Here is a 23,440-nt window from a genome sequence, read left to right as displayed (position 1 = left end):
CATACTAAGGAAGGAACGCAGCCAATAGAAGCACTGCTTGCAGACTAAACATTAGCTAGGAAACATAGCTATTCCGACTACACAAAATATAGTAATATTGGAAGATATATTTTTGAAAGATTTATTAAAGTAATTAAGAAAACGATATTTAAAATAATTTTCATAGCACAAAATGAAAATTATGCACATGCTTCACAACCAGGAGTTAAACAGTATGTAATACAGATCAAGTCTCCCATATCCAGAATTCCAAAATACTTAGGGGTATATTCAATTGAAGTCGAAAACTGCCGTCTGTCGAAAAGACGGCAGTTTTCGACTTTTTAAAGTCGAATCAAAAGCACGTGGATTGGCGGAATAGCTGCCGATCCACGTGTTTTTGTTGAAAACAGGACCAAAACCGACAGGTTTTGGCCCCCTTTTCGACCATCTCAGTCCGACATCAAAATGATGTCGGACTGAGATGCGGACCCAGGGGAAGGGGGGGGCGCAGGGAGACGGCCGGCGGGCATACAGGGATATCAGCGCTACAGTGGTGCTGCAGCTGGATGTCACTCACCCGCCTGACCACAAGGCACCATCCACCCGGCTCCAGCACGCTGCTGGAGCCGGGTGGAAGCTGCCGTGAGGTCGGGCGGCTGAGTGACGTCCTGCTGCAGCGCTACTGTAGCGCTGATCTTCCCTGTATGCCCGCCGGCTGTCTCCCCGCGGCTCGCAACCCTTCTCCTCCTCTGCGTCCCATCTAAATTCGACTTGAAAAAGTCGATTTAAGATGGGATTGAATAGGGGTTATCGGATCCATTCCGACAAATACATGTCGGAATGGATCCGACTTTAATTGAATATACCCCTTAATATTCCGAAATACAGAACTATTTTAGCGTGACTGATATAGTGAAACTTTTGATTTCTGATGGTTCAATGTACACAAACTTTGTTTAATGCACACAATGATTAAAAATACTGTATAAACTGACCTTCACGCTATATGTATATGTAGCATAAAAGCATTCAGTGTTTAGAGTTGGGTCCCATCCCCAAGATCTCTCCTGGGGATGGGACCCACAATGCAGAAAAATCTGACATCCAGAATACTTCTGTTCTCAAGCATTCTGGATATGGGAGACTCAACCTTTAAAAGGTAACATTATTAATTTGATATCCGTTTAAGTGTACACCGTCCAAACATCTTGTTTTCATTCTTCCCTTGAACGCTTCCGAAATCATTTCAGGGAATGGAGAAGACAGCAGGAGTCCCTGCTCTGATCTTCCTAGCGACCTCCCAATAATTAAAGATTCTAAAATGAGCCACTGAATAGGAGGGGTAGCAGTTGCATGTTGGGTATGTAGCCAAAAACAATGGACATGGCCGCATCCCTGGTGTACACATTCAACATCGAGGCTGCACAATAGGTACTGGCAAAGCTCCCCTAGAATGTGCACACAACAGTAATCTCATGAGGAGGGACACAACTCGTAACTTTCACAGACCAACATGCTGACTATGTGACAGTACCATGGAATCATGGCTGTCATGCCAAATTGGAGACAGTTGGGATATTGGCCATAAAATTTATGTAAGAATTCCTGGCCTGGCATCATGGGTTTCACTAACAAGGACCAAAGCAGGAAAAGATGCTGAGTACAGTTTTAGTTGCCATCACTAGAAGATAGTTAAACACAGGCAAATGATCTTTTATCTCAAACCAAAATAAATGTAGTACTTGGTCAAGCTACATACATAATATTCAAACTGGTATACTGTGACTGATGCACAAATATCTGTATCTGATGCAGGCCAGAAATATAAGCCCCTCGTCATCTTCAATAGACACCAGTAACAAGATGAAGGAAACCCCATTAAGAGAATTTTTATTCAGAAAAGTGAAGTAGCATTATGTTTGGGGGCATGACCGAGAAGGGGGCCATTCTCCAAAATCATTTGGGCATATGGCCGAAAAGGTTGTCATGTACCTAAGAGATCAGGTCATTTGGGCGGCATGGTCGAAGAGGTGGTCAAGTACCTGAAACATCACCATTTTTTCCTTATGATTAAAAATTCTCCCGAGTATCACTGTAGATAAAACCTGTCAGAGTTCCTTTATTTTGTCACCAACAGAACAATTATTGTCTTATTTACACATTCGACATTCAGAAAAAAATTAAATGCTTCTAGGTTTAGAACCATAACGGTCTACAAACTGTAATCTCAAACATGCAATTTCCTCTCTATACCCGGAACATAATGAAGCACTGTAAAATGAAGCTACTTTGTGCGCCACACTGGATCTGAATAACAAACATTAAAAGGAGCAAAACCTATAGCAAATATATAAGGTGAGGACTATAAGACAAGTGGTTTACCTTAAGAATCAACTGTTTCAGGAAAAGTAACATAAACGCACGTAATGAAATGATTTCCTTTTGAGACGGTCGGGAGCCATCTAAAACGAGAGAGGGAAAAAATATTGCAGATTGCACCACATGCAAGTGACATACTGCCAAAAACAAAACGTAGGGAACCCACGGCTGTGCTGGGACTTATAGTTCCAAAACAGTTGCAGAGACACAGGTTTTCTTGGCTTGGTTTAACATATGCAATTTCAAGAAACATTTTTTTACTTTAGTTAGCAAAAGACCATTTGGTTTTATTATATCTATATCTATATATATCTATATATATGTATTTTTTTTCCCCCCACAAATACAATTTGTAAAAATAAAACACCAAATGCAGTTTCTACTTCATCTTCTTCTTGTGAATGTAACAGTATGCATTAAGAAAGGTTATTATAAGAAAGTAGACTCTATATATATATATATATATATATATATATATATTAAATACAAACATACACGATGACCTTCAGCAAGAAGGCCGAGTTGGGGTATGTAGCACAAGGTCTACATAGACTGCAGCAGGTGTGTCCTAGTTATCAGTCAGGAAATGGTCCTGGAATCAGTCACTATCCCATGTCGCTGAACCATAATTGCATGTAATGCCACAGGCAGGTTTAGTATGAAAAACCTACAATCAAAATCTCAACAACAACTGACCAACAGTCAAAATCCCGACAAGGTCAAAATACCGACATTTAAAATACCGACAGGGTCAAAAAGTCGACATGAGTTTTTAATTGGTTTTTGGTGTGTATGTCAACATAGGTCGATATGGACACCATATAAGTGTACAGTGTCCGCTTGGTGCCTTACTGCGCTCAGCACACTATTATATTTCCCCTCCAGGTCCACTGGGATGGCAAAGTATGAACAAGTTGGTTTCAATGAAAAAAATCATGAAAAAATCATGTCGACTTTTTGACCTGTCGACATTTTAAATGTCGGTATTTTGACCTTGTCAGGATTTTAAATGTCAGTATTTTGACCTTGTCGGGATTTTGACCATCGGTCACTGGTTGACAGGATTTTGATCGTCAGGATTTTGATTATAGGTAAATTGACCGCATCCCCCACAAGCAAATAGTATGAATTACATCATGAGCTGTGATCACACAACAGTCAGGCACTATAAGTAATCCTCCTGTATAGTGATCAACTAATAACAGGGAACAGAATCATACTGTGAGAAATCCACCTGTCATACTGAAAATGAGTAATTGAATCATACCAAAAATTTACAGGGACAAATCTTTAGATGCTGAGACAGGAAATTAGATACGGCTGTTGATAATGGTGATGGTATATTCAAATCTGTCCGTCTGGGTACAGCCCTAAAGAATATACTGACGCTGAGTAAAGGATTATAATACTGGTAATAACAGCCCAGAGCGGGCAGCAGTTACAGAGTGTACTTATGCAGTCAGCAGCACAAAATACGTACATCTAGGTACTGCGCTCTGACGTACCCTCCCCGCCAGGCAGATCTGCAGCTACATAATAATATGGTAACAGGGGGAGAGAGTTTGAACAAGGTGTGCTAAATCACCGGCACTGAAAATAAATTGCTAGTTACACGGTCCATGCATTTTATTTGCTCCTGTGTTGAGTTCACAGATATCAGTTTTCCGTGAAATAGGGAAATCTGCATGCTCCAGCAGGGCCGCCTCGCCGCATGCTACAGTACAGATGTGTTTAGTGGATGAGCAATGTTTACAAAGCAATCAACTCAGTGCTGAATTTCTACCCTGTAGGGAAAGAAAACCCAATGTCAGATGTACAAGTGTATATCTCTCACTGTCTCTACCAATGCATTGCGCGAACACTGCGGCAATTGTTTTCTTACATAATTAACAGAACGGCACACTCAGCTGTAACCAATATTATATCCCTTGTTACTATTCCATCTTTATTTTCTCTTAAACCTCGTCAAAAACAAACGACAAAACAGTGGATTATTCTTCTTTCCCACTAATAACACACACAGACACTGAACGTACAGGCAACGGGCTAAATCTAATTAGCCGCAATTTACTGGCTATATGTCACAATTACGTTACTGCTGGATTCACAGATATTTCTTTACAGGCCCATAGGGCTAGGTGCAACAATCCACTATTCTGGGGCGAGATATGGACCCAATGGGGCGAGTTCTGATGCTGCTGCAACTCGCCCCCCTCGCATGCAGGGCTGAGGTAATTGCATTGCCTTTATGTTTGCCGGGTGTGGTATAATATGTCAATACATTAGAATGTCAGCACCGTATAGGCAACAAATTCTGAATGTTATGCTAAAAGTTTCAATATGCTGTATAACATGTCAACATTTTGAATGCTGACAAGTCACAATGTCAATACTGATACTTCAGCCTAACCCTAATTGTAGTCTAACCCTAACTGTCTGCACTGTGATTGTCGACATTCATGAATTTAGAAATACTGACCCTGTCGACATTATGGATATTGACATGGTTATCTGTCAACACTCTGCACATGTTAATAAGCAGAATATGTCGACATTTTGAATATCAACATCATGACCGGAACACAATTTCCTCATGCAAAAATTTATATGACCTACCAAAACAGCAGTTCAGATCCTGGGCTACTAATACTAACTGCTGCCGACAGGGGAGGGTGCGGCGGGTGTCTGGCCTGATGGAGGTACCTGGCAGGGACACGGGTCCATCGCCACCGCCCCCATCCCCTTGCCTGTCAGCAGTAGCTGCTTCCTTGCCCAGCCGATACATGCTGCTGCTTACTGGCTGTGCTGCAGTCGAGAGGGGGATCGCACACTCTGGATTTGCCTTTAACTGAAGGGTACATTTTTTATAGGAGCAGGGTGCAGTAACAGCGTGGGGAGTTTTATACTAAGTGATTCATATGCATCTAATCTTTACAGAGACTATTCCTCTTTCCTGGGATAACTAAAATTGGGAATGTTTGTGGCCTCATTCCACAAGACTAATTTTACGGTAATTTTAACAGGATGTACAAGTGAGTCATCATTGAGGCTCCTTATATATCACAGTCCCATAAGTTGGCACCTGGGAGCTACTCTGAGCTCAATAAGGCACTTTACAAAACTCAGAACTGACTGCACTTGTAACAAATGAGTCTACACCAAAGTCAGCGATCCAAGCACAACTTAACAAATGGAGCCAAGTGAATTTTCCAATGTAGAAAAAATAAAAAAATGTTTGTTATTTTTATCTATAATAATGAAAAATGTTAGTACAGGTACTATACATTAACGGGGCTAAAAAAAAAATATCTAGTTTTCTTTTCTGCAAAATGAAACTACTTTGCAATGAATGGATGCAAGCAGTAAAATCTAATGTCAAATCACCATTTCAACATCAAATAGTACAGAATAGAAAAAGTAAAAGTATTCACCTGCTTTTACATATAAAGAGGAAAAAAAAGTAAATCTTAAAAAGGCCCTCAAAATGTCCAAAGGGGAAAAAAAAAAAAAAAGTGTAGGCACATGCTATGAAACGGGCCGTACATCAATATGGCGGTATGAGTGTAACCAACACCACAACAGATGGGAAGAAAAACTGGAACCAGCACAAGCAAATGAAGCCACGGTGAGTGTACATCTGCTCCATAAACATTTTCAATATTTCTATAGAACAGTGATGACTAACCTGGACACTCCAGCTGTTGTTGAACTACACATCCCAGCATGCCCTGCTACAGTTTTGCTATTTGGCCATGCTAAAACTGATGCAGGGCATGCTGGGATGTGTAGTTCAACAACAGCTGGAGTGTCAAGGTTAGCCATCACTGCTATAGAACATTACACAGGTGCTTGTATGTATTGACAGTGTATTCTGTATTTTGTGAGTGCTTTTACTTGCAGATTCGGAATACCCATAGGTAAACACAGTTACCTGTAAATCCTACTTCCCCACAGCCTGGCCAGCGGCCACTACATGCAGTAGAAACAGTGGAATGGAGCTGCTGCAAATGCCCAGTGGCATCCAAGTCTGCTATGTACATGTGTGGATCAATTAATTATCGCACCAGAGAGATAATCTAGTAAGTGGCTTGCCATGATCACTGGGCCCCCATATGTCTGAAGTACTGTATTATATAAACTGCAAAACGTTTGGGGCAGATCATAGCTGGTTACATGCTAATTATGCATCTTCCACGGGCTGGTGACAATCAATCTAAAATCATACAGGTATTAAGTTTAAAGTAAAAAAGAAATAAAACCCTGATCATAGTAACAGTGCACTCCCTATACTCAATCTGCCTATACAAAAACCCCTTTCCATTATTTTTATGGGAAAAATAGGCGGCTATGAGGCCTATTTATTATATAAAATGACTAATTATCAATGAGCGTGTTTTCATTATTTAACTGGGGATTTTTCTGTCCCATTTCTTAATACAGAGGCAAAAATACCTTAGTTCCCGGTTAGCTCTTCAGGGAGCTACTGCGCATGCGTGGCTAAATGATCTGGCCATGTGTAAACCTAATTTTTGCTGGAACACTGCCTTTGGAAAATGGCCGCTGAACACGGCTCTACTTTTAGGAAGTTTAGCAATTGGGTAACACCACTTTAGATCTCTATGGGAATGTCTGTATCACCACTGCTACCAGAGAAATCAGAGATTTCTCCAGCGTTACAGCCTTTGGAGTCCTTAATTCTAAAACGGTCCTTTCTCCGGAAAACGCTGCCGTGCTTGCTGGAGTTAGGCCTCTATAAATAGAAATTGCCGGAGACCGAGCTTGGTAAATAACCTTCTACAGGAGTGAAGGCAAGTTTTGGTGGTTAAACCTCCTTTCTGAAGCAATCACAAACAGTCACAGGTAAATGAACTGTATAACACAGAGGCATCTCACAACTATAGACCATAAATTTAAGCGAAGAAACATGGAGGTCAGTGCATATAAAGCACACGAAACTTGCACTTATGGTTAACTTAGCAAGCACTCATCTTTCCATTTGCTAAGCAGAACCCCAATTTTTTAAATAAATTGTCTGCAGTTCAAAATATATACACGTCCACGTACAGGAGCAAGTTAAAAAAAATAATAATAATCGAACTGTCCAGAAAAAGGGCCAAAAAAGATGCTAGCACCCAACTATAACAAAAGCTAATCATGACATCTCACGGATATGCAGATCATAACCAGAGTTTATTACGGTTTAAATAAGAATAACTCAACATTTATATTTTAATATAGTTTGTTTGATCAGTAATATAGTTCTACTGAGACATGCTGCTCCAACACTGCTTACAAGCACACAAATTACCCCAGCCACAAAAGAGAATATTATAGATCACTTTGTACATATGAAATACTATAGTAGGACACTGCCAGTCTGCCATTAACTAGAGCTCTCATGATGCTCAACTTGCAAGACAAAGCAAAAGTCAAATGTCTGAGGCAACAAGAATGAACTGACAGAAGTCTCCATTGCAGATACTCTGCACTACTCTTTGATCTAGAATGTCCACAGAGATAAAAGACCTAAGAGAACCTCCCACGCTTTCATTTATAAAGAATCAGAAAATAAATCTTCACTCTCTACTTCTTGCATTCTAAAACCTTTCTTGTGCTTCTGTAGGAGGACAAGTAAACAGCACAACACATTTCATTATTTTTGCTGTTAAATGCAAAGCATCCCCTTGAGCCTCAAAAAAATAATAAATTCTATTCTGCTGTCAGGAAAATGCTGCATATTACACAACGCATGAGCCTATGATCACATAGAGGGAGCTGTTGCTACTGTTCTCTGAGGAATTGTGATGCCCAGGAAAATATATGACAGCTCCCACTCTAGAAGATGAAAGTTTGCAAATTTACAAGGCGTATTTTTGCATTAATGGGGATAATTCATATTCTGGGCTCTGTCTAACTACATTATTGCAGTAATTGAAATCACAAAGTATAAATCCAGCATTAAAAATATTAGTTCTCAAAACAAAGATAGATAGTCCTATGTCAAACAACGGTGTGCTTTATTAAATGAACAATTGAGATAGTTAAAAAATCGATGTACCAGCACTGGCTGTAAATCAAATTTCTAACAACTAGGACAGTTTGTTTTGTAAAGATAATCACAATTTTATTACATGTAATATATGTATAGAAAAACCACAATAAAAAAAATAAGAATTTACTCACCGGTAATTCTATTTATCGTAGTCCGTAGTGGATGCTGGGTACTCCATAAGGACCATGGGGAATAGACGGGCTCCGCAGGAGACTGGGCACTCTAAAAGAAAGATTAGGTCCTATCTGGTGTGCACTGGCTCCTCCCTCTATGCCCCTCCTCCAGACCTCAGTTAGGGAAACTGTGCCCGGAAGAGCTGACACTACAAGGAAAGGATTTGGAATCCAGGGTAAGACTCATACCAGCCACACCAATCACACCGTACAACTCGTGATAACTATACCCAGTTAACAGTATGAATAACAACTGAGCCTCACTGAACAGATGGCTCATAACAATAACCCTTTAGTTAAGCAATAACTATATACAAGTATTGCAGACAATCCGCACTTGGGACGGGCTCCCAGCATCCACTACGGACTACGAGAAATAGAATTACCGGTGAGTAAATTCTTATTTTCTCTGACGTCCTAGTGGATGCTGGGTACTCCGTAAGGACCATGGGGATTATACCAAAGCTCCCAAATGGGCGGGAGAGTGCGGATGACTCTGCAGCACCGAAAGAGCAAACTCAAGGTCCTCCTCAGCCAGGGTATCAAACTTGTAGAATTTTGCAAACGTGTTTGATCCCGACCAGGTAGCAGCTCGGCAAAGTTGTAAAGCCGAGACCCCTCGGGCAGCCGCCCAAGAAGAGCCCACCTTCCTCGTGGAATGGGCTTTGACTGATTTAGGATGCGGCAGTCCAGCCGCAGAATGTGCAAGTTGAATCGTGCAACAGATCCAGCGAGCAATAGTCTGCTTAGAAGCAGGAGCACCCAGCTTGTTGGGTGCATGCAGGATAAACAGCGAGTCAGTTTTTCTGACTCTAGCCGTCCTGGAAACATAGATTTTCAGGGCCCGGACTACGTCCAGCAACTTGGAAGCCTCCAAGTCCCGAGTAGCCGCAGGCACCACAATAGGTTGGTTCAAATGAAACGCTGATACCACCTTAGGGAGAAATTGGGGACGAGTCCTCAATTCTGCCCTGTCCATATGGAAGATCAGATAGGGGCTTTTACATGACAAAGCCGCCAATTCTGACACACGCCTAGCCGAAGCCAAGGCCAAAAGCATGACCACTTTCCACGAGAGATATTTTAACTCCAAGGTCTGAAGTGGCTCAAACCAATGTGATTTTAGGAAATCCAACACAACGTTGAGATCCCAAGGTGCCACTGGGGGCACAAAAGGGGGCTGAATATGCAGCACACCCTTAACAAACGTCTGAACTTCAGGCAGTGAAGTCAGTTCTTTCTGAAAGAAAATAGACAGGGCCGAAATCTGGACTTAATGGATCCCAATTCTAGGCCCATAGTCACTCCTGACTGTAGGAAGTGCAGAAATCGACCCAGCTGAAATTCTTCTGTTGGGGCCTTCATAGCCTCACACCAAGCAACATATTTTCGCCATATGCGGTGATAATGTTTTGCTGTCACATCCTTCCTAGCTTTTATCAGCGTAGGAATGACTTCAACCGGAATGCCCTTTTCCATCAGGATCTGGCGTTCAACCGCCATGCCGTCAAACGCAGCCGCGGTAAGTCTTGGAACAGACAGGGCCCCTGCTGTAGCAGGTCCTGTCTGAGAGGCAGAGGCCAAGGGTCCTCTGAGATCATTTCTTGCAGTTCCGGGTACCAAGTCCTTCTTGGCCAATCCGGAACGACGAGAATAGTTCTTACTCCTCTCTTTCTTATTATCCTCAGTACCTTTGGTATGAGAGGAAGAGGAGGGAACACATAAACCGACTGGTACACCCACGGTGTCACTAGAGCGTCCACAGCTATCGCCTGAGGGTCCCTTGACCTGGCGCAATATCTTTTTAGCTTTTTGTCGAGGCGGGACGCCATCATGTCCACCTTTAGCCTTTCCCAACGATTTACAATCAGCTGGAAGACTTCTGGATGAAGTCCCCACTCTCCCAGGTGGAGGTCGTGCCTGCTGAGGAAGTCTGCTTCCCAGTTGTCCACTCCCGGAATGAACACTGCTGACATTGCTATCACGTGATTTTCCGCCCATCGGAGGATCCTTGTGGCTTCTGCCATCGCCATCCTGCTTCTTGTGCCGCCCTGTCTGTTTACATGGGCGACCGCCGTGATGTTGTCTGACTGAATCAGCACCGGCTGATTTTGAAGCAGGGGTCTTGCCTGACTTAGGGCATTGTAAATGGCCCTTAGTTCCAGAATATTTATGTGTAGGGAAGCTTCCTGACTCGACCATTGTCCTTGGAAGTTTCTTCCCTGAGTGACTGCCCCCCAACCTCGGAGGCTTGCATCCGTGGTCACCAGGACCCAGTCCTGTATGCCAAATCTGCGGCCCTCGAGTAGATGAGCACTCTGCAGCCACCACAGCAGAGACACCCTGGCCCTCGGGGACAGGGTGATCAGCCGATGCATCTGAAGATGCGATCCGGACCACTTGTCTAACAGATCCCACTGAAAGATCCGTGCATGGAATCTGCCGAATGGAATTGCCTCGTAAGAAGCCACCATCTTTCCCAGGACTCGCGTGCAGTGATGCACCGACACCTGTTTTGGTTTTAGGAGGTATCTGACCAGAGATGACAACTCCTTGGCCTTCTCCTCCGGGAGAAACACCTTCTTCTGTTCTGTGTCCAGAATCATACCCAGGAACTGCAGACGCGTCGTAGGAACCAGCTGCGACTTCGGGATATTCAGAATCCAGCCGTGCTGTTGTAGCACTTCCTGAGATAGTGCTACTCCGACCAACAACTGCTCCCTGGACCTCGCCTTTATAAGGAGATCGTCCAAGTACGGGATAATTATAACTCCCTTCTTTCGAAGGAGTATCATCATTTCGGCCATTACTTTGGTAAATACCCTCGGTGCCGTGGACAGACCAAACGGCAACGTCTGGAATTGGTTATGGCAGTCCTGTACCACAAAACGGAGGTACACCTGGTGAGGTGGGTAAATGGGGACATGTAGGTAAGCATCCTTGATGTCCAGTGATACCATGTAATCCCCCTCTTCCAGGCTTGCAATAACCGCCCTGAGCGATTCCATTTTGAACTTGAACTTCCTTATATAAGTGTTCAAGGATTTCAAATTTAGAATGGGTCTCACCGAACCGTCTAGATTCGGTACCACAAACATTGTGGAATAGTAACCCCGTCCCTGTTGAAGGAGGGGAACTTTTATTATCACCTGCTGGAGGTACAGCTTGTGAATTGCCGCCAGTACTACCTCCCTGTCCTGGGGAGTAGCTGGCAAGGCTGATTTGAGGTAACGGCGAGGGGGAGACGTCTCGAATTCCAGCTTGTATCCCTGAGATACCACTTGTAGAACCCAGAGATCCACCCGTGAGCGAACCCACTGGTCGCTGAAATTCCGGAGACGGGCCCCCACCGCACCTGGCTCCACCAGTGGAGCCCCAGCGTCATGCGGTGGACTTAATGGAAGCAGGGGAGGATTTTTGTTCTTGAGAACTGGCTGTATGGTGCAGCCTCTACCCCTGCCTCTGGGCAGAAAGGACGCGCCTTTAACCCGCTTGCCTTTCTGGGGCCGAAAGGACTGTACCTGATAATACGGTGCTTTCTTAGGCTGTGAGGGAACCTGAGGTAAAAATTTCGACTTCCCAGCTGTTGCTGTGGAAACGAGGTCCGAGAGACCATCCCCAAACAATTCCTCACCCTTGTAAGGCAAAACCTCCATGTGCCTTTTAGAATCCGCATCACCTGTCCACTGCCGAGTCCATAATACTCTCCTGGCAGAAATGGACATTGCATTAATTCTAGATGCCAGCCGGCAAATATCCCTCTGTGCATCTCTCATATATAAGACGACGTCTTTAATATGCTCTATGGTTAGCAAAATCGTATCCCTGTCGAGGGTATCAATATTTTCCGACAGGGTTTCGGACCAAGCTGCTGCAGCACTACACATCCAAGCTGAAGCAATTGCAGGTCTCAGTATAGTACCTGAGTGTGTATATACAGACTTCAGGATAGCCTCCTGCTTTCTATCCGCAGGCTCCTTTAAGGCGGCCGTATCCTGAGACGGCAGTGCCACCTTTTTTGACAAGCGTGTGAGCGTCTTATCCACCCTCGGGGATGTCTCCCAACGTAACCTGTCCTCTGGCGGGAAAGGGTACGCCATCAGTAACTTTTTAGAAATCACTAGTTTCTTATCGGGGGAAGCCCACGCTTCTTCACACACTTCATTCACCTCATCTGATGGGGGAAAAACCACTGGTTGCTTTTTCTCCCCAAACATAATACCCTTTTTAGTGGTACCTGGGTTAATGTCAGAAATGTGCAACACATTTTTCATTGCCGTAATCATGCAACGGATGGCCCTAGTGGAATGTACATTAGTCTCGTCCTCGTCGACACTGAAGTCAGACTCTGTGTCGACAACTGTGTCTGCCATCTGAGGTAGCGGGCGTTTTTGAGCCCCTGATGGCCTTTGAGACGCCTGGGCAGGCCCTGGCTGAGATACCAGCTGTCCCACAGCTGTTATATCATCGAACCTTTTATGCAAGGAGTTGACACTGTCGTGTAAAACCTTCCACATATCCATCCACTCTGGTGTCGACCCCGCAGGGGGTGACATCACATTTATCGGCACCTGCTCCGCCTATACATAAGCCTCCTCATCAAACATGTCGACACAGCCGTACTGACACACCGCACACACACAGGGAATGCTCTGACTGAGGACAGGACCCCACAAAGTCCTTTGGGGAGACAGAGAGAGAGTATGCCAGCACACACCACAGCGCTATATAATCAGGGATTTACACTAACACAAAGTAATTTTTCCCTATAGCTGCTTTACATATACAGTTTGCGCCTAAATTTAGTGCCCCCCCCTCTCTTTTTTACCCTTTGAGCCTGTGAAGAGGAAACGGCGCCAGTGTGCTGAGGGAGATAGCCCCGCCCCCTTCTCGGCGGACTTCTCCCGCTCTTATATTAATATTATGGCAGGGGATTTTTGCACATGTATAGTTTTTTAGACTATATTATGTGCTGTTTGCCAATGTAAGGTACTCTAATTGCAGCCCAGGGCGCCCCCCCCCCCCCCCCAGCGCCCTGCACCCATCAGTGACCGGAGTATGTGGTGTGCATAGGGAGCAATGGCGCACAGCTGCAGTGCTGTGCGCTACCTTAATGAAGACCGGAGTCTTCAGCCGCCGATTTCCAGGATGTTCTTCTTGCTTCTGGCTCTGCAAGGGGGACGGCGGCGCGGCTCCGGGACCAGACGACCGAGGCTGGGCCTGTGTTCGATCCCTCTGGAGCTAATGGTGTCCAGTAGCCTAGAAGCCCAAGCTAGCTGCAAGCAGGTAGGTTCGCTTCTCTCCCCTAAGTCCCTCGTAGCAGTGAGTCTGTTGCCAGCAGATCTCACTGAAAATAAAAAACCTAACAAATACTTTCTTTACTAGAAGCTCAGGAGAGCCCCTAGTGTGCAACCAGCTCGAGCCGGGCACAGATTCTAACTGAGGTCTGGAGGAGGGGCATAGAGGGAGGAGCCAGTGCACACCAGATAGGACCTAATCTTTCTTTTAGAGTGCCCAGTCTCCTGCGGTGCCCGTCTATTCCCCATGGTCCTTACGGAGTACCCAGCATCCACTAGGACGTCAGAGAAATTAGAATAAAAATTCACATACGATAATTAAAAAAAAAGAGATACTTTGCATCATTTATAGCCACCTCTCTGTATTAACTGATAGTTTGAAGTCCACTCATCTGTTCCTATAAACAGTTCCAACAAATTGGCTAGGACATTCTCCAGTTCATGCTCCTGAGGAAGCTGGATGTCTAAAAACCAGCGAAACGCGTTGAGCCAATTCCATCCTCTCTGTTTGAAGCCTGTTCTACTCTCCAATATCCATCTGGATTCCTGTTAACCAACCTGGCATTGCTTTGGACACTTGCTCCACCATTAGACCAGCACTGCAGCAGTTTATCCGGCTTTTCTCTTCAGCTACTTATGGATCAAACCTATTCGGAGTCATCTACAAGGGATCCTTGCATACTACTATCCGGTAAAATATACTGCACACACAGTGACTGTATTGAACTGGAGAATGTCCTAGCTAATTTGTTGGAACTGTTTATAGGAACATATGAGTGGACTTCAAACTATCAGTTAATACAAAGAGGTGGCTATAAATGATACAAAGTATCTCTTTTTTTAATTATCGTATGTGAATTTTTATTCTAATTTTTTATTGTGTTTTTTCTATACATATATTACATGTAATAAATTGTGATTATCTTTACAAACAGACCGTCCAAGTTGTTAGAAATGTAATTAACAGCCAGCGCTGGTACATCGATTATTTCTCTATTGTATCTAGAAGAGACATTGACCATCCCTATACCAGCTGCTGCTGGTTGCGCACTTGAATACTTTCTTGTATAATTTTAGGAAATACAAACAGACTCAAAATAATAACGACAAAGAGGTGTATCTTGACAGATGGAAGGATGCTAAGAAAGTGATTAGACGTGCAAAGGCAGAAGCCGAGGAGAAAATGGCCCAGTCAGTAGATAAAGGGGGCAAAACTTTTTTTAAGTATATAAGTGAAAGGAGAAAATCAAATGGAGGAATAATAAGACTTAAGACAGAGAGTGAGCATTTGGTGGAGGGAGACAAGGCAATAGCAGATCACCTAAATATTTTTGTTCAGTATTTACTACAGAAGAAGGGATGGGGCCACAGTTAAGTTGCAAGGACATTCATAAAAATAAGATAGATGACAGTACATTAACAGAGGAGAAGGTCCTAACAGAACTTTCAAAATTAAAAGTGGATAAATCAATGGGACCAGATGGGATACACCCAAGGATACTCAAAGAGCTAAAAGATGTGCTGGTTACACCTTTAACAGAATTATTTAACCAGTCACTAAATACAGGTGCTATTCCAGAGGACTGGAAAAGAGCAAATGTAGTTCCACTGCGCAAAAGTGGAAGCAAGGAAAAAGCAAGTAACTACAGACCAGTAAGCCTTACATCAGTAGTAGGGAAAGTAATGGAAAAACTATTAAAAGAAAGGGTTGTGGAATATCTTAAATCAAACAACTTACAGGATCCAAAACAGCATGGATTTACTGGTGGGAGATCATGCCAAACAAATCTTATTGACTTTTTTGACTCTGTGATGAAAATAATAGATTAAGGGGGAGCTGTAGATGTAGCATATCTAGACTTTAGTAAGGCATTTGACACTGTCCCACATTGCAGACTGCTAAATAAACTTGAAAGCGTGGGGGTGGATTATAAAACAGTTAAATGGATAAGAACCTGGTTGCAGGATAGGAAACAGACCGTTGTAGTTAATGGAGGGCAATCTATGGAGAGAAATGTTACCAGTGGAGTACCCCAGGGATCTTTACTTGGTCCAGCTCTCTTTAATATCTTTGTTGGAGACATTGCAGATGGTATTGAAGGGAAGGTATGCCTTTTTGCAGATGATACAAAGATATGCAACAGGGTAGACACACCGGGAGGGGTAAAACAAATGATTGATGACCTAGGTAGGCTTGAGAAATGGTCAAGAACGTGGCAACTACAGTTTAATGCTAAAAAATGCAAAATCATGCACTTGGGTCTCAAAAACCAAAAGGCTAAATATAGTATCAAGGGTACTATAATGGAAAATACTGAGGAGGAAAGGGATTTAGGAGTCACTATTTCAAGTGACTTGAAGGCAGGAAAGCAATGCAACAAAGCAATGAGAAAGGCAAGTCAGATGCTTGGTTGCATAGGGAGAGAAATAAGTAGCAGGAAAAAAAGAAGTGATAATGCCACTGTATAGGTCATTGGTGCGGCCCCATCTGGAATACTGTGTCCAGTTCTGGAGACCATATCTCCAGAAGAATATAAATACATTAGAGAGTGTACAAAGAAGGGCAACTAAAATGGTGCATGGCCTACATCACAAAACTTACCCAGAAAGGCTGAAAGATCTTAACATGTATAGTTTGGAGGAACGAAGGGAAAGGGGGGACATGATAGAAACTTTCAAAAATATCAAGGGTCTTAAAGTTCAGGAGGAAAACATTCTTCAAAGGAAGAGAAGTATTAGAGCTCGAGGACATACACTGAGACTGGAGGGGGGGAGGTTCAGGGGAAATTTAAGGAAAAATTAGAAAGGGTAGTGGATAAGTGGAATAGCCTCCCATCAGAGGTGGTAGAGGCTAATACTGTAGAGCAATTTAAACATGCTTGGGACAGGCATATGAATATCCTTACAAAGAATTAAGGTTCAAAAAGGGTTGAGATTGCCTAAAGGATAAAAAAAGGGGCAGACTAGATGGGCCAAGTGGTTCTTATCTGCCGTCAAATTCTATGTTTCTATGTTAATTGTGATAGTTTCTCATATTGCACTAACTCATGACCTGAATACAGATATATTTTACATACAGTAAATAGGATGATATACTGTATGTAGGGGAATCATTAACAGCATCAGTCACGTAACTGCTACAGAGTATTATAGTTTGATGGAAAGGTTTAGGCTACGTCATTTCTCCTCTGACAGAGACTAGCACAAACGGGCACATTAGCGGCTGTGATCACCAGAGCCTCTCTAGAAGTCACGCCCAGTAATGTTTGCATAGAAGGTGGCCTGTGGCTCTCTGCCTGGTTTGAAACTATAGTTGTAGACTAATTAGCGCTGGCTTGTAGCAGCGGCTGGGCTATTCAATTGCAGCCCACAGGGTGCACTTAATACAGATTCGAGCTTTCTACCCTTATCGCGGGTGCAATAAGAGGTTAACTCATGTCCCGGAATCTATTAGTTAACGCACATTAGACCGAAAAGGTTTGGTATTGAATAGCTCCAGACGTGAAGATCTGAGGCTACAAGCTTTTTTCCTCATGAGGCTAAATTAATTCAGCCCTTAGGAGGGAAATGTATCAACGTTTGTACAGACCGGAGAGTAGAGAAGGTTTCCATAGCAGGGAATCAGTACACTCTATAAAATGGTATGTAGGGGCTGATGGGTTGCTAAGGGCAACTTCCCCACTCTTCGCTCTACAACAGTTGGAAAGGTACACCTTGCTCGCTAGTAGATGAGTGCCATGAAAGCCTCTCTTCACAACAGGCACTGAATATTTGCCTATATATAGGGTAATAGAAAGAACAGATGCAGTTCCCCATTTTTAACATACAAGAACCTACAGCTAATTAGTAATCTTCCTTCAAACTCACCTTTCAACTTAGAGCCCAAAAATGAATACTTGACGATAAAAAGGGTTTGTTACATGATGCCCACTGTGGCGGGTGTGGGCAGCATAGTGGCTAGTATTGTTGAGTGGAACTTTAATAGTGAATCTATCCCTGGATAAGAAATCTGTGTTCAGCAGGCCACATATGTTCATCACCGTCCTAAAGGCTTTTGAGCTCTTAACGGGTATCAATTAAGTACTGTTTAAAAAAATGCTGTGACGTTTAGAGTAAAACTACCTATCATAGTTTTTAAGTTGTGTTAGTAGTTCCTGCAATGTTTTGTGGTTGTAGTAAACATCAGGGGCCAAATGTAATAGAATGAGAGTTTCAAAAAGTGAGAGATTTGGTAAGGTTTTGCAGTTTTTTTAAAAACAAGTGGCAATCATTTACACAGCAAGATCAACCTGGTTTTGCAGTGTAAATGATTGCCACTTTAAAAAAACCCTGAAAAACCTTACCGAATCTCTCACTTTCTGAAACTCTCACTCTGTTACATTTGGCCCCAGGTCTGAAATGCAATGAAGTCATAACATATATAAATATGTAATACAATATTTCTTAACCCCCAACGGAATAACAGAGCCTACACAGGACTAATGTTACACTCTCTGATCTTTCCCCATGCTAGTTCTATAGGATGGGCATACGGAAAGCACACAGCCATAATGAAATATGTAGAAGATGAAATGGGCAGATATATTACATGGCTTGACGTGAAAACAATGTTTAGAGTGTCCCTGGTATGGGTCACTATTAGAGGGAACATAAAGAAAGCGGCACACATCTTACAGATCGCATAGCATTACTTACCAAGGCCTTTGGGATTAATCCCGCTACTGTCTGTAGGATTTACAACCCAGTAGTAATATTTCAGAGTGTGCATGAGCTGTAATACTGTTCCCACCCTACGGATGGTGGTGTATATCGTGGCAGTGCCGATAAATTCAGCCGATAAATAGGTGTACAGTGAAAGCTGCACCTGAAACATACAACAAAAGAGTGCGTTAAAACCATGGGCAACTCTGCACACCCCTCTATACCATTTAGCTGCTTGGGGGTAGCCCATGGTAACCAATCACATCCTGCCATCTTGTTTAACAAGAGTTTTGATAGTGTAAGCAGATGGCAGGCTGACTACTATTGGTTAAAGTACACTGCTCCTGTGCGGGATTTCTAAATGTCCCAGATGTTATTTTCTGGCTGAATTACCCTTTGGATAAACAGTAACCAGAAGAGTTCAGGTTAGTACAGAAGGTTTTACTCTGTGTCCAGTAATTCCACAAACTGACAGTCACAGGTTAACATTCCTATCCGACCATTAGAAATTTTTTTCCCCCAATCCGTATACTAGTTAATAGGGGAAAGATTATTATTTAATTACAACTGGTTTGCATCAACAAAAGACCATTAAGGAACTTGCTGAGACCATGTGTCTGTCTGAATGCTCACAGATACCACCTGTAATAGCCAGGAGAAGTCACTAAAAACATACATAGGCACAAATCTGGGCAGAGACACCCGTATTAGAGCTGCGCTGGAAGTGTGATACCTTTGCTGGAGTGTGTATCCAGATGGCAGGGTTGAAGAGGATGTGATCACAAAGCTGCTTAAGTAAAGGTGCCCCATGAGACAATCCGTCCAGGTACTTTGCGAATGACAGAAACTGTTCCAACACGGCTCTAGTTATGTGAACCCGGGAGGACTGTAAGGAAAGACACAACATAAAATCCATCACTGAAGAACAGAAGAGGTACAGACTTCCCTTACACATATTCATTTTATAACAACACATTCAGCGCAGTAAAGACGCAGTAACATTAGTCATACGTCTGTGACCATCCTTGGGTGTCTATTTAAAACGTAAGTACATGAACTTATAGGGGAATGCCTCGTGCAGTGTTGTTGCAGACAACAGATGTGTACAGTCGCTTAAAACAACACGTAGAAAGTCAGGATTGAAAAATTTACACAAAAAAGTCACCTTCAGTAAACCTACAAAAATAATAGTAATTATAATCAAACTACTCCCACATTTCCATTGGAGGCGATGGGACCTGTAACTAGGCCTATCAGCTTAATAGCGTCATTTTAAGAGCATAAACCAGCTGTTTCTTGGATCTCTAATCATGGCCCACATGGCTTTACACTGAATGATTATATCAGTACCAGCAAGCAAGCTGCCATTCCCATTTATGTAATGTTCCATTAAATGCCCCCTATAATGGCCATAGTTAAGGCAAACATTCTGCTGTCTGAACCAATACTCAGCTACTTGTTTCACTAGGAACTAGTGACATCATTATGAAAGTAAGCGATAATCAGGGTAAAGCAGTGGATGTGGTCTTTTTGGACTTTGCTAAGGCCTTTGACAAAGTCCCACATAAGAGTGTAATTTTGAAATTAAGAGAGCTTGGGGTAGGAAACACTATTTGTACTCGGGTGAGTAATTGGCTGTAGAATAGGGAACAGCGACTGGGGATAAATGGGATGTTCTCTGAATGGGCCTCAGTGCTCAGTGGAATACCGCAGGGTTCAGTACTCGGGCCATTGCTGATTAACATAGCCATTAATGACCTAGGAGAGGGACTAGAAAGCAGAGTGTCAAAATTCGCAGATGATACTAAACTATGTATAGTATTTAATTGAGACAAGGATGTGGAGTCTCTACAGAATGACTTATCTAGACTTTAGGTATGGGCGGATAAATGGAGAATGAGGTTCAATATAGAAAAATGTAAAGTTACGCACTTTGGGACTAATAACAATCGGGCAGCCTATAAACTAAATGGGGAAAATGTAGGGATAACGGTAGTTGAAAAAGATTTGTATGTGCTCATCGATAATAAACTTAGTAGCAGTACGCAATGTCAAAATGCAGCAACAAAAGCAAATAAGGTGTTAGCATACATAAAACGGGGAATGTAGACAAGGGATGAGAGTGTAATGCTGCCACTGTATAAATCATTGGTGCGGCCGCACCTGGAATATTGTGTACAGTTCTGGGCACTTCACTATAATAAAGATATCTTGGATAACTTCGAAAGGGTTCAGATGCGAGCCACCAAACTGGTTAAGGGTTTAGAGGCACTGAATTATGAAGAAAGACTTAAAGGTTAGATTTGTTTACACTGGAAAAGAGGCGGCTGAGAGGGGACAGTATTAATATTTATAAATACATAAAGGGACAATACAAGGATTTTATCAAACGATTTGTTTATCAAAAAAACGCAACATAGGAAACGAGGACATCCCCTGAGGTTAGAAGAAAAAAAAATTCATTCACAACGGAGAAAAGGGTTCTTCACAGTAAGAGCAGTAAGGATTTGGTAATGTAGTAATGGTGGATTCAATCAATAAATTTAAAAATGGATTAGCTAAATTCCTAGCTGAAAAAAATATCCAAGGATACAACATTTAATTTATAGAACATTATAATACAGGTTGAACTCGATGGACATTTGTCTTTTTTCAATCTCAACAAATATGTAACTATATATGATGCAAATTTGTTAGGTGTTAGTGACTTGACTGGCTGAGCATTACTCAATTAAACACAATGCTCCCTAGGGAAGTGGTAAGCTGGGTATTGGGTACTGTGCACAGAATAGCAGCCTCCACGTACACAGAGCCATGCGTATAACAGAACTGGGGGTGAACAAGACCTAAGTTTTACAATCTGTGAGTAAGCAAATGAGGCCACGCCCACACAAGGCCAGAAAGTCACATTCAGCTACATTACTACTAGAGGATTACAATAGACTTTGCCTCAAGCTCCATCGTGTGTGGTCACTTGGGGGTGATACAAGATACACACAAAGGGCAAGCCTTGGAGAGTGATAAAGTGGAGAGTGATAAACTACCAACCACAGCTCTTAACTGTCATTTTTCAAACACAGCCTGTAATATGGCAGTTATGAGCTGATTAGCTGGAACTTTATCTCTCTCCACTTTATCATTTTTCAAGGCTTCGTACATCTCCACCCACAGTCATGCACGACAGGATTTGGAGCTTACAGCTATTTTAACAGAAAAAAAACACATATTTGCTGAATAAGTTGAACCTTCATGTATTTGTGAAGATCTTCCCAATAAATCGATGTTGAGGTTATGTAACGAGAGGTAAAGTCATAGATCTGCTCCTGCTCAGCATCTACACAATGTTCTAGAATAACACACCCAATAGGCACATTCACAGAGCACTGCTATATCTTATACTGGGACAATGCTGCAACAATGTGATCTGTGATGCTTCTCGTTATCAGTAACAGTTCCAATGTATAGTGCAGTAGAGAAAGCACGTGTCTACTATTAGCAATTCAATTGCACATTAATGTAATATGTGTTATAGCATGATGTCTTGTGAGGACTCACGGCTATGTACATCTCAATAACCTGATGTGTAGTACAGCAAAAGAAATAGACATTAAGGGGTCAATTCAATCAGCTTGCCACCGCGAGTCTGTGCAGCACTAAGCAGCACTTAAGGTAGCTCCAAACTCGCTGATCTTATTCACAGCCCCCTAGGGGTGAGATCAGGTAGCGTGTCGAGGTGCGTTGCTGGAGATTATACGCTATTGCAATGGAAACTTGCCCTCACGGTTAATAGAGCCAACCCCTAGATGTCATAGGACAGTAATCTTTCACGTAAACGATAATGTAACAAGGTAAGGCCTTCAAGAAACACTGAACCTAGGTTGTGTAGTGTCGGTCACATGCTGTGACAATCTCACCTTTTCCAAAAGGTAGCCAATGACTAAGAAGCCTTTTCCCCCGAGCATCTGCTCCTGCATGGCCACCGAGCTCTTCAGCAGCTCCACCAGGAAAGCCAGGAGGGTCGCACTGGAAATAGATTAGAATTACTCACATTGCTTTACAGTAGAAACATTGTCCAACATGTGATTTAAAATGGGCGTAACTTATTTAACACACATTAACAGATGATCTGATAACAATCTGGAAGATGTCCTCATGTAAGAGTGGCATACGTGGCCACCTGTTCTGCTGTGTTTCTCCATACTGCCATATAGGAATGAATGGGTTTTGCCTAGAGGGCGTGCCAGCGAGCACACTTCCTGTGAGCACCATTTATGGCTAGCTGAGAAGTCCCTCACGCTAAAAAAAATAAAGCTTCACGGAAGTATATACAGTATGTACTACTTCTACACCGGTCACCTGAGCAATTATCCACTTAACGGGCAATTTTTTCCCACACAAAATCGCTCAGAAATTGTCTGGTTTATTATTATTACTTATTAAAGTTTAAAAAGTATTTTCAAAAATGTATTCAAATATTGTATTGAAAAAAACCCACATATCTAGGTGGGTGTTTTGCACACCCCCCCCCCCCCCCACCACCACCACCACCACCCTGTGTCTATAGGCCTCCATTATAAAATAACGCTACATCCCCCCATTAACAATAGACCCCCCCCAGTGGTCTTAATTTCTAATAATAGTAACATACTCCCTTAGTAGCAAAAAAATTAAAACGCTACATCCCCCTATTAACAATAGTCCCCCCCCCCCCCCCAGTGGTCTTAATTTCTAATAATAGTAACATATTTCCTTAGTATCAAAAAAAATAAGATTTTACTTACCGATAAATCTATTTCTCGTAGTCCGTAGTGGATGCTGGGGACTCCGTAAGGACCATGGGGATATAGCGGCTCCGC

At 42.7% G+C, this 23,440-nt stretch overlaps 1 protein-coding gene across 9 annotated transcripts in view; it reads right to left on the bottom strand.

The window, feature by feature from the left end:
• NBEA (neurobeachin) overlaps positions 1-23,440 on the bottom strand; it is a 1,049,301-nt gene that overhangs the window by 689,895 nt on the left and 335,966 nt on the right. For all 9 annotated transcript variants that reach the window (XM_063951811.1, XM_063951806.1, XM_063951798.1 and 6 more), the window contains exons 11-14: positions 22,499-22,607; positions 19,318-19,470; positions 18,579-18,747; positions 2,365-2,444 (exon numbers count right to left, since the gene is read on the bottom strand). In XM_063951811.1, the coding sequence (XP_063807881.1) occupies positions 2,365-2,444; positions 18,579-18,747; positions 19,318-19,470; positions 22,499-22,607 (511 nt within the window). The remainder of the gene's footprint in view (positions 1-2,364; positions 2,445-18,578; positions 18,748-19,317; positions 19,471-22,498; positions 22,608-23,440) is intronic.

This window comes from Pseudophryne corroboree, chromosome 2 (genome assembly GCF_028390025.1).
Source record: "Pseudophryne corroboree isolate aPseCor3 chromosome 2, aPseCor3.hap2, whole genome shotgun sequence".
Classification (NCBI taxonomy): Eukaryota; Metazoa; Chordata; class Amphibia; order Anura; family Myobatrachidae; genus Pseudophryne; species Pseudophryne corroboree.
Note: the sequence above shows the minus strand (reverse complement) of the source record. Positions and strands in the feature narration are given on the sequence as shown.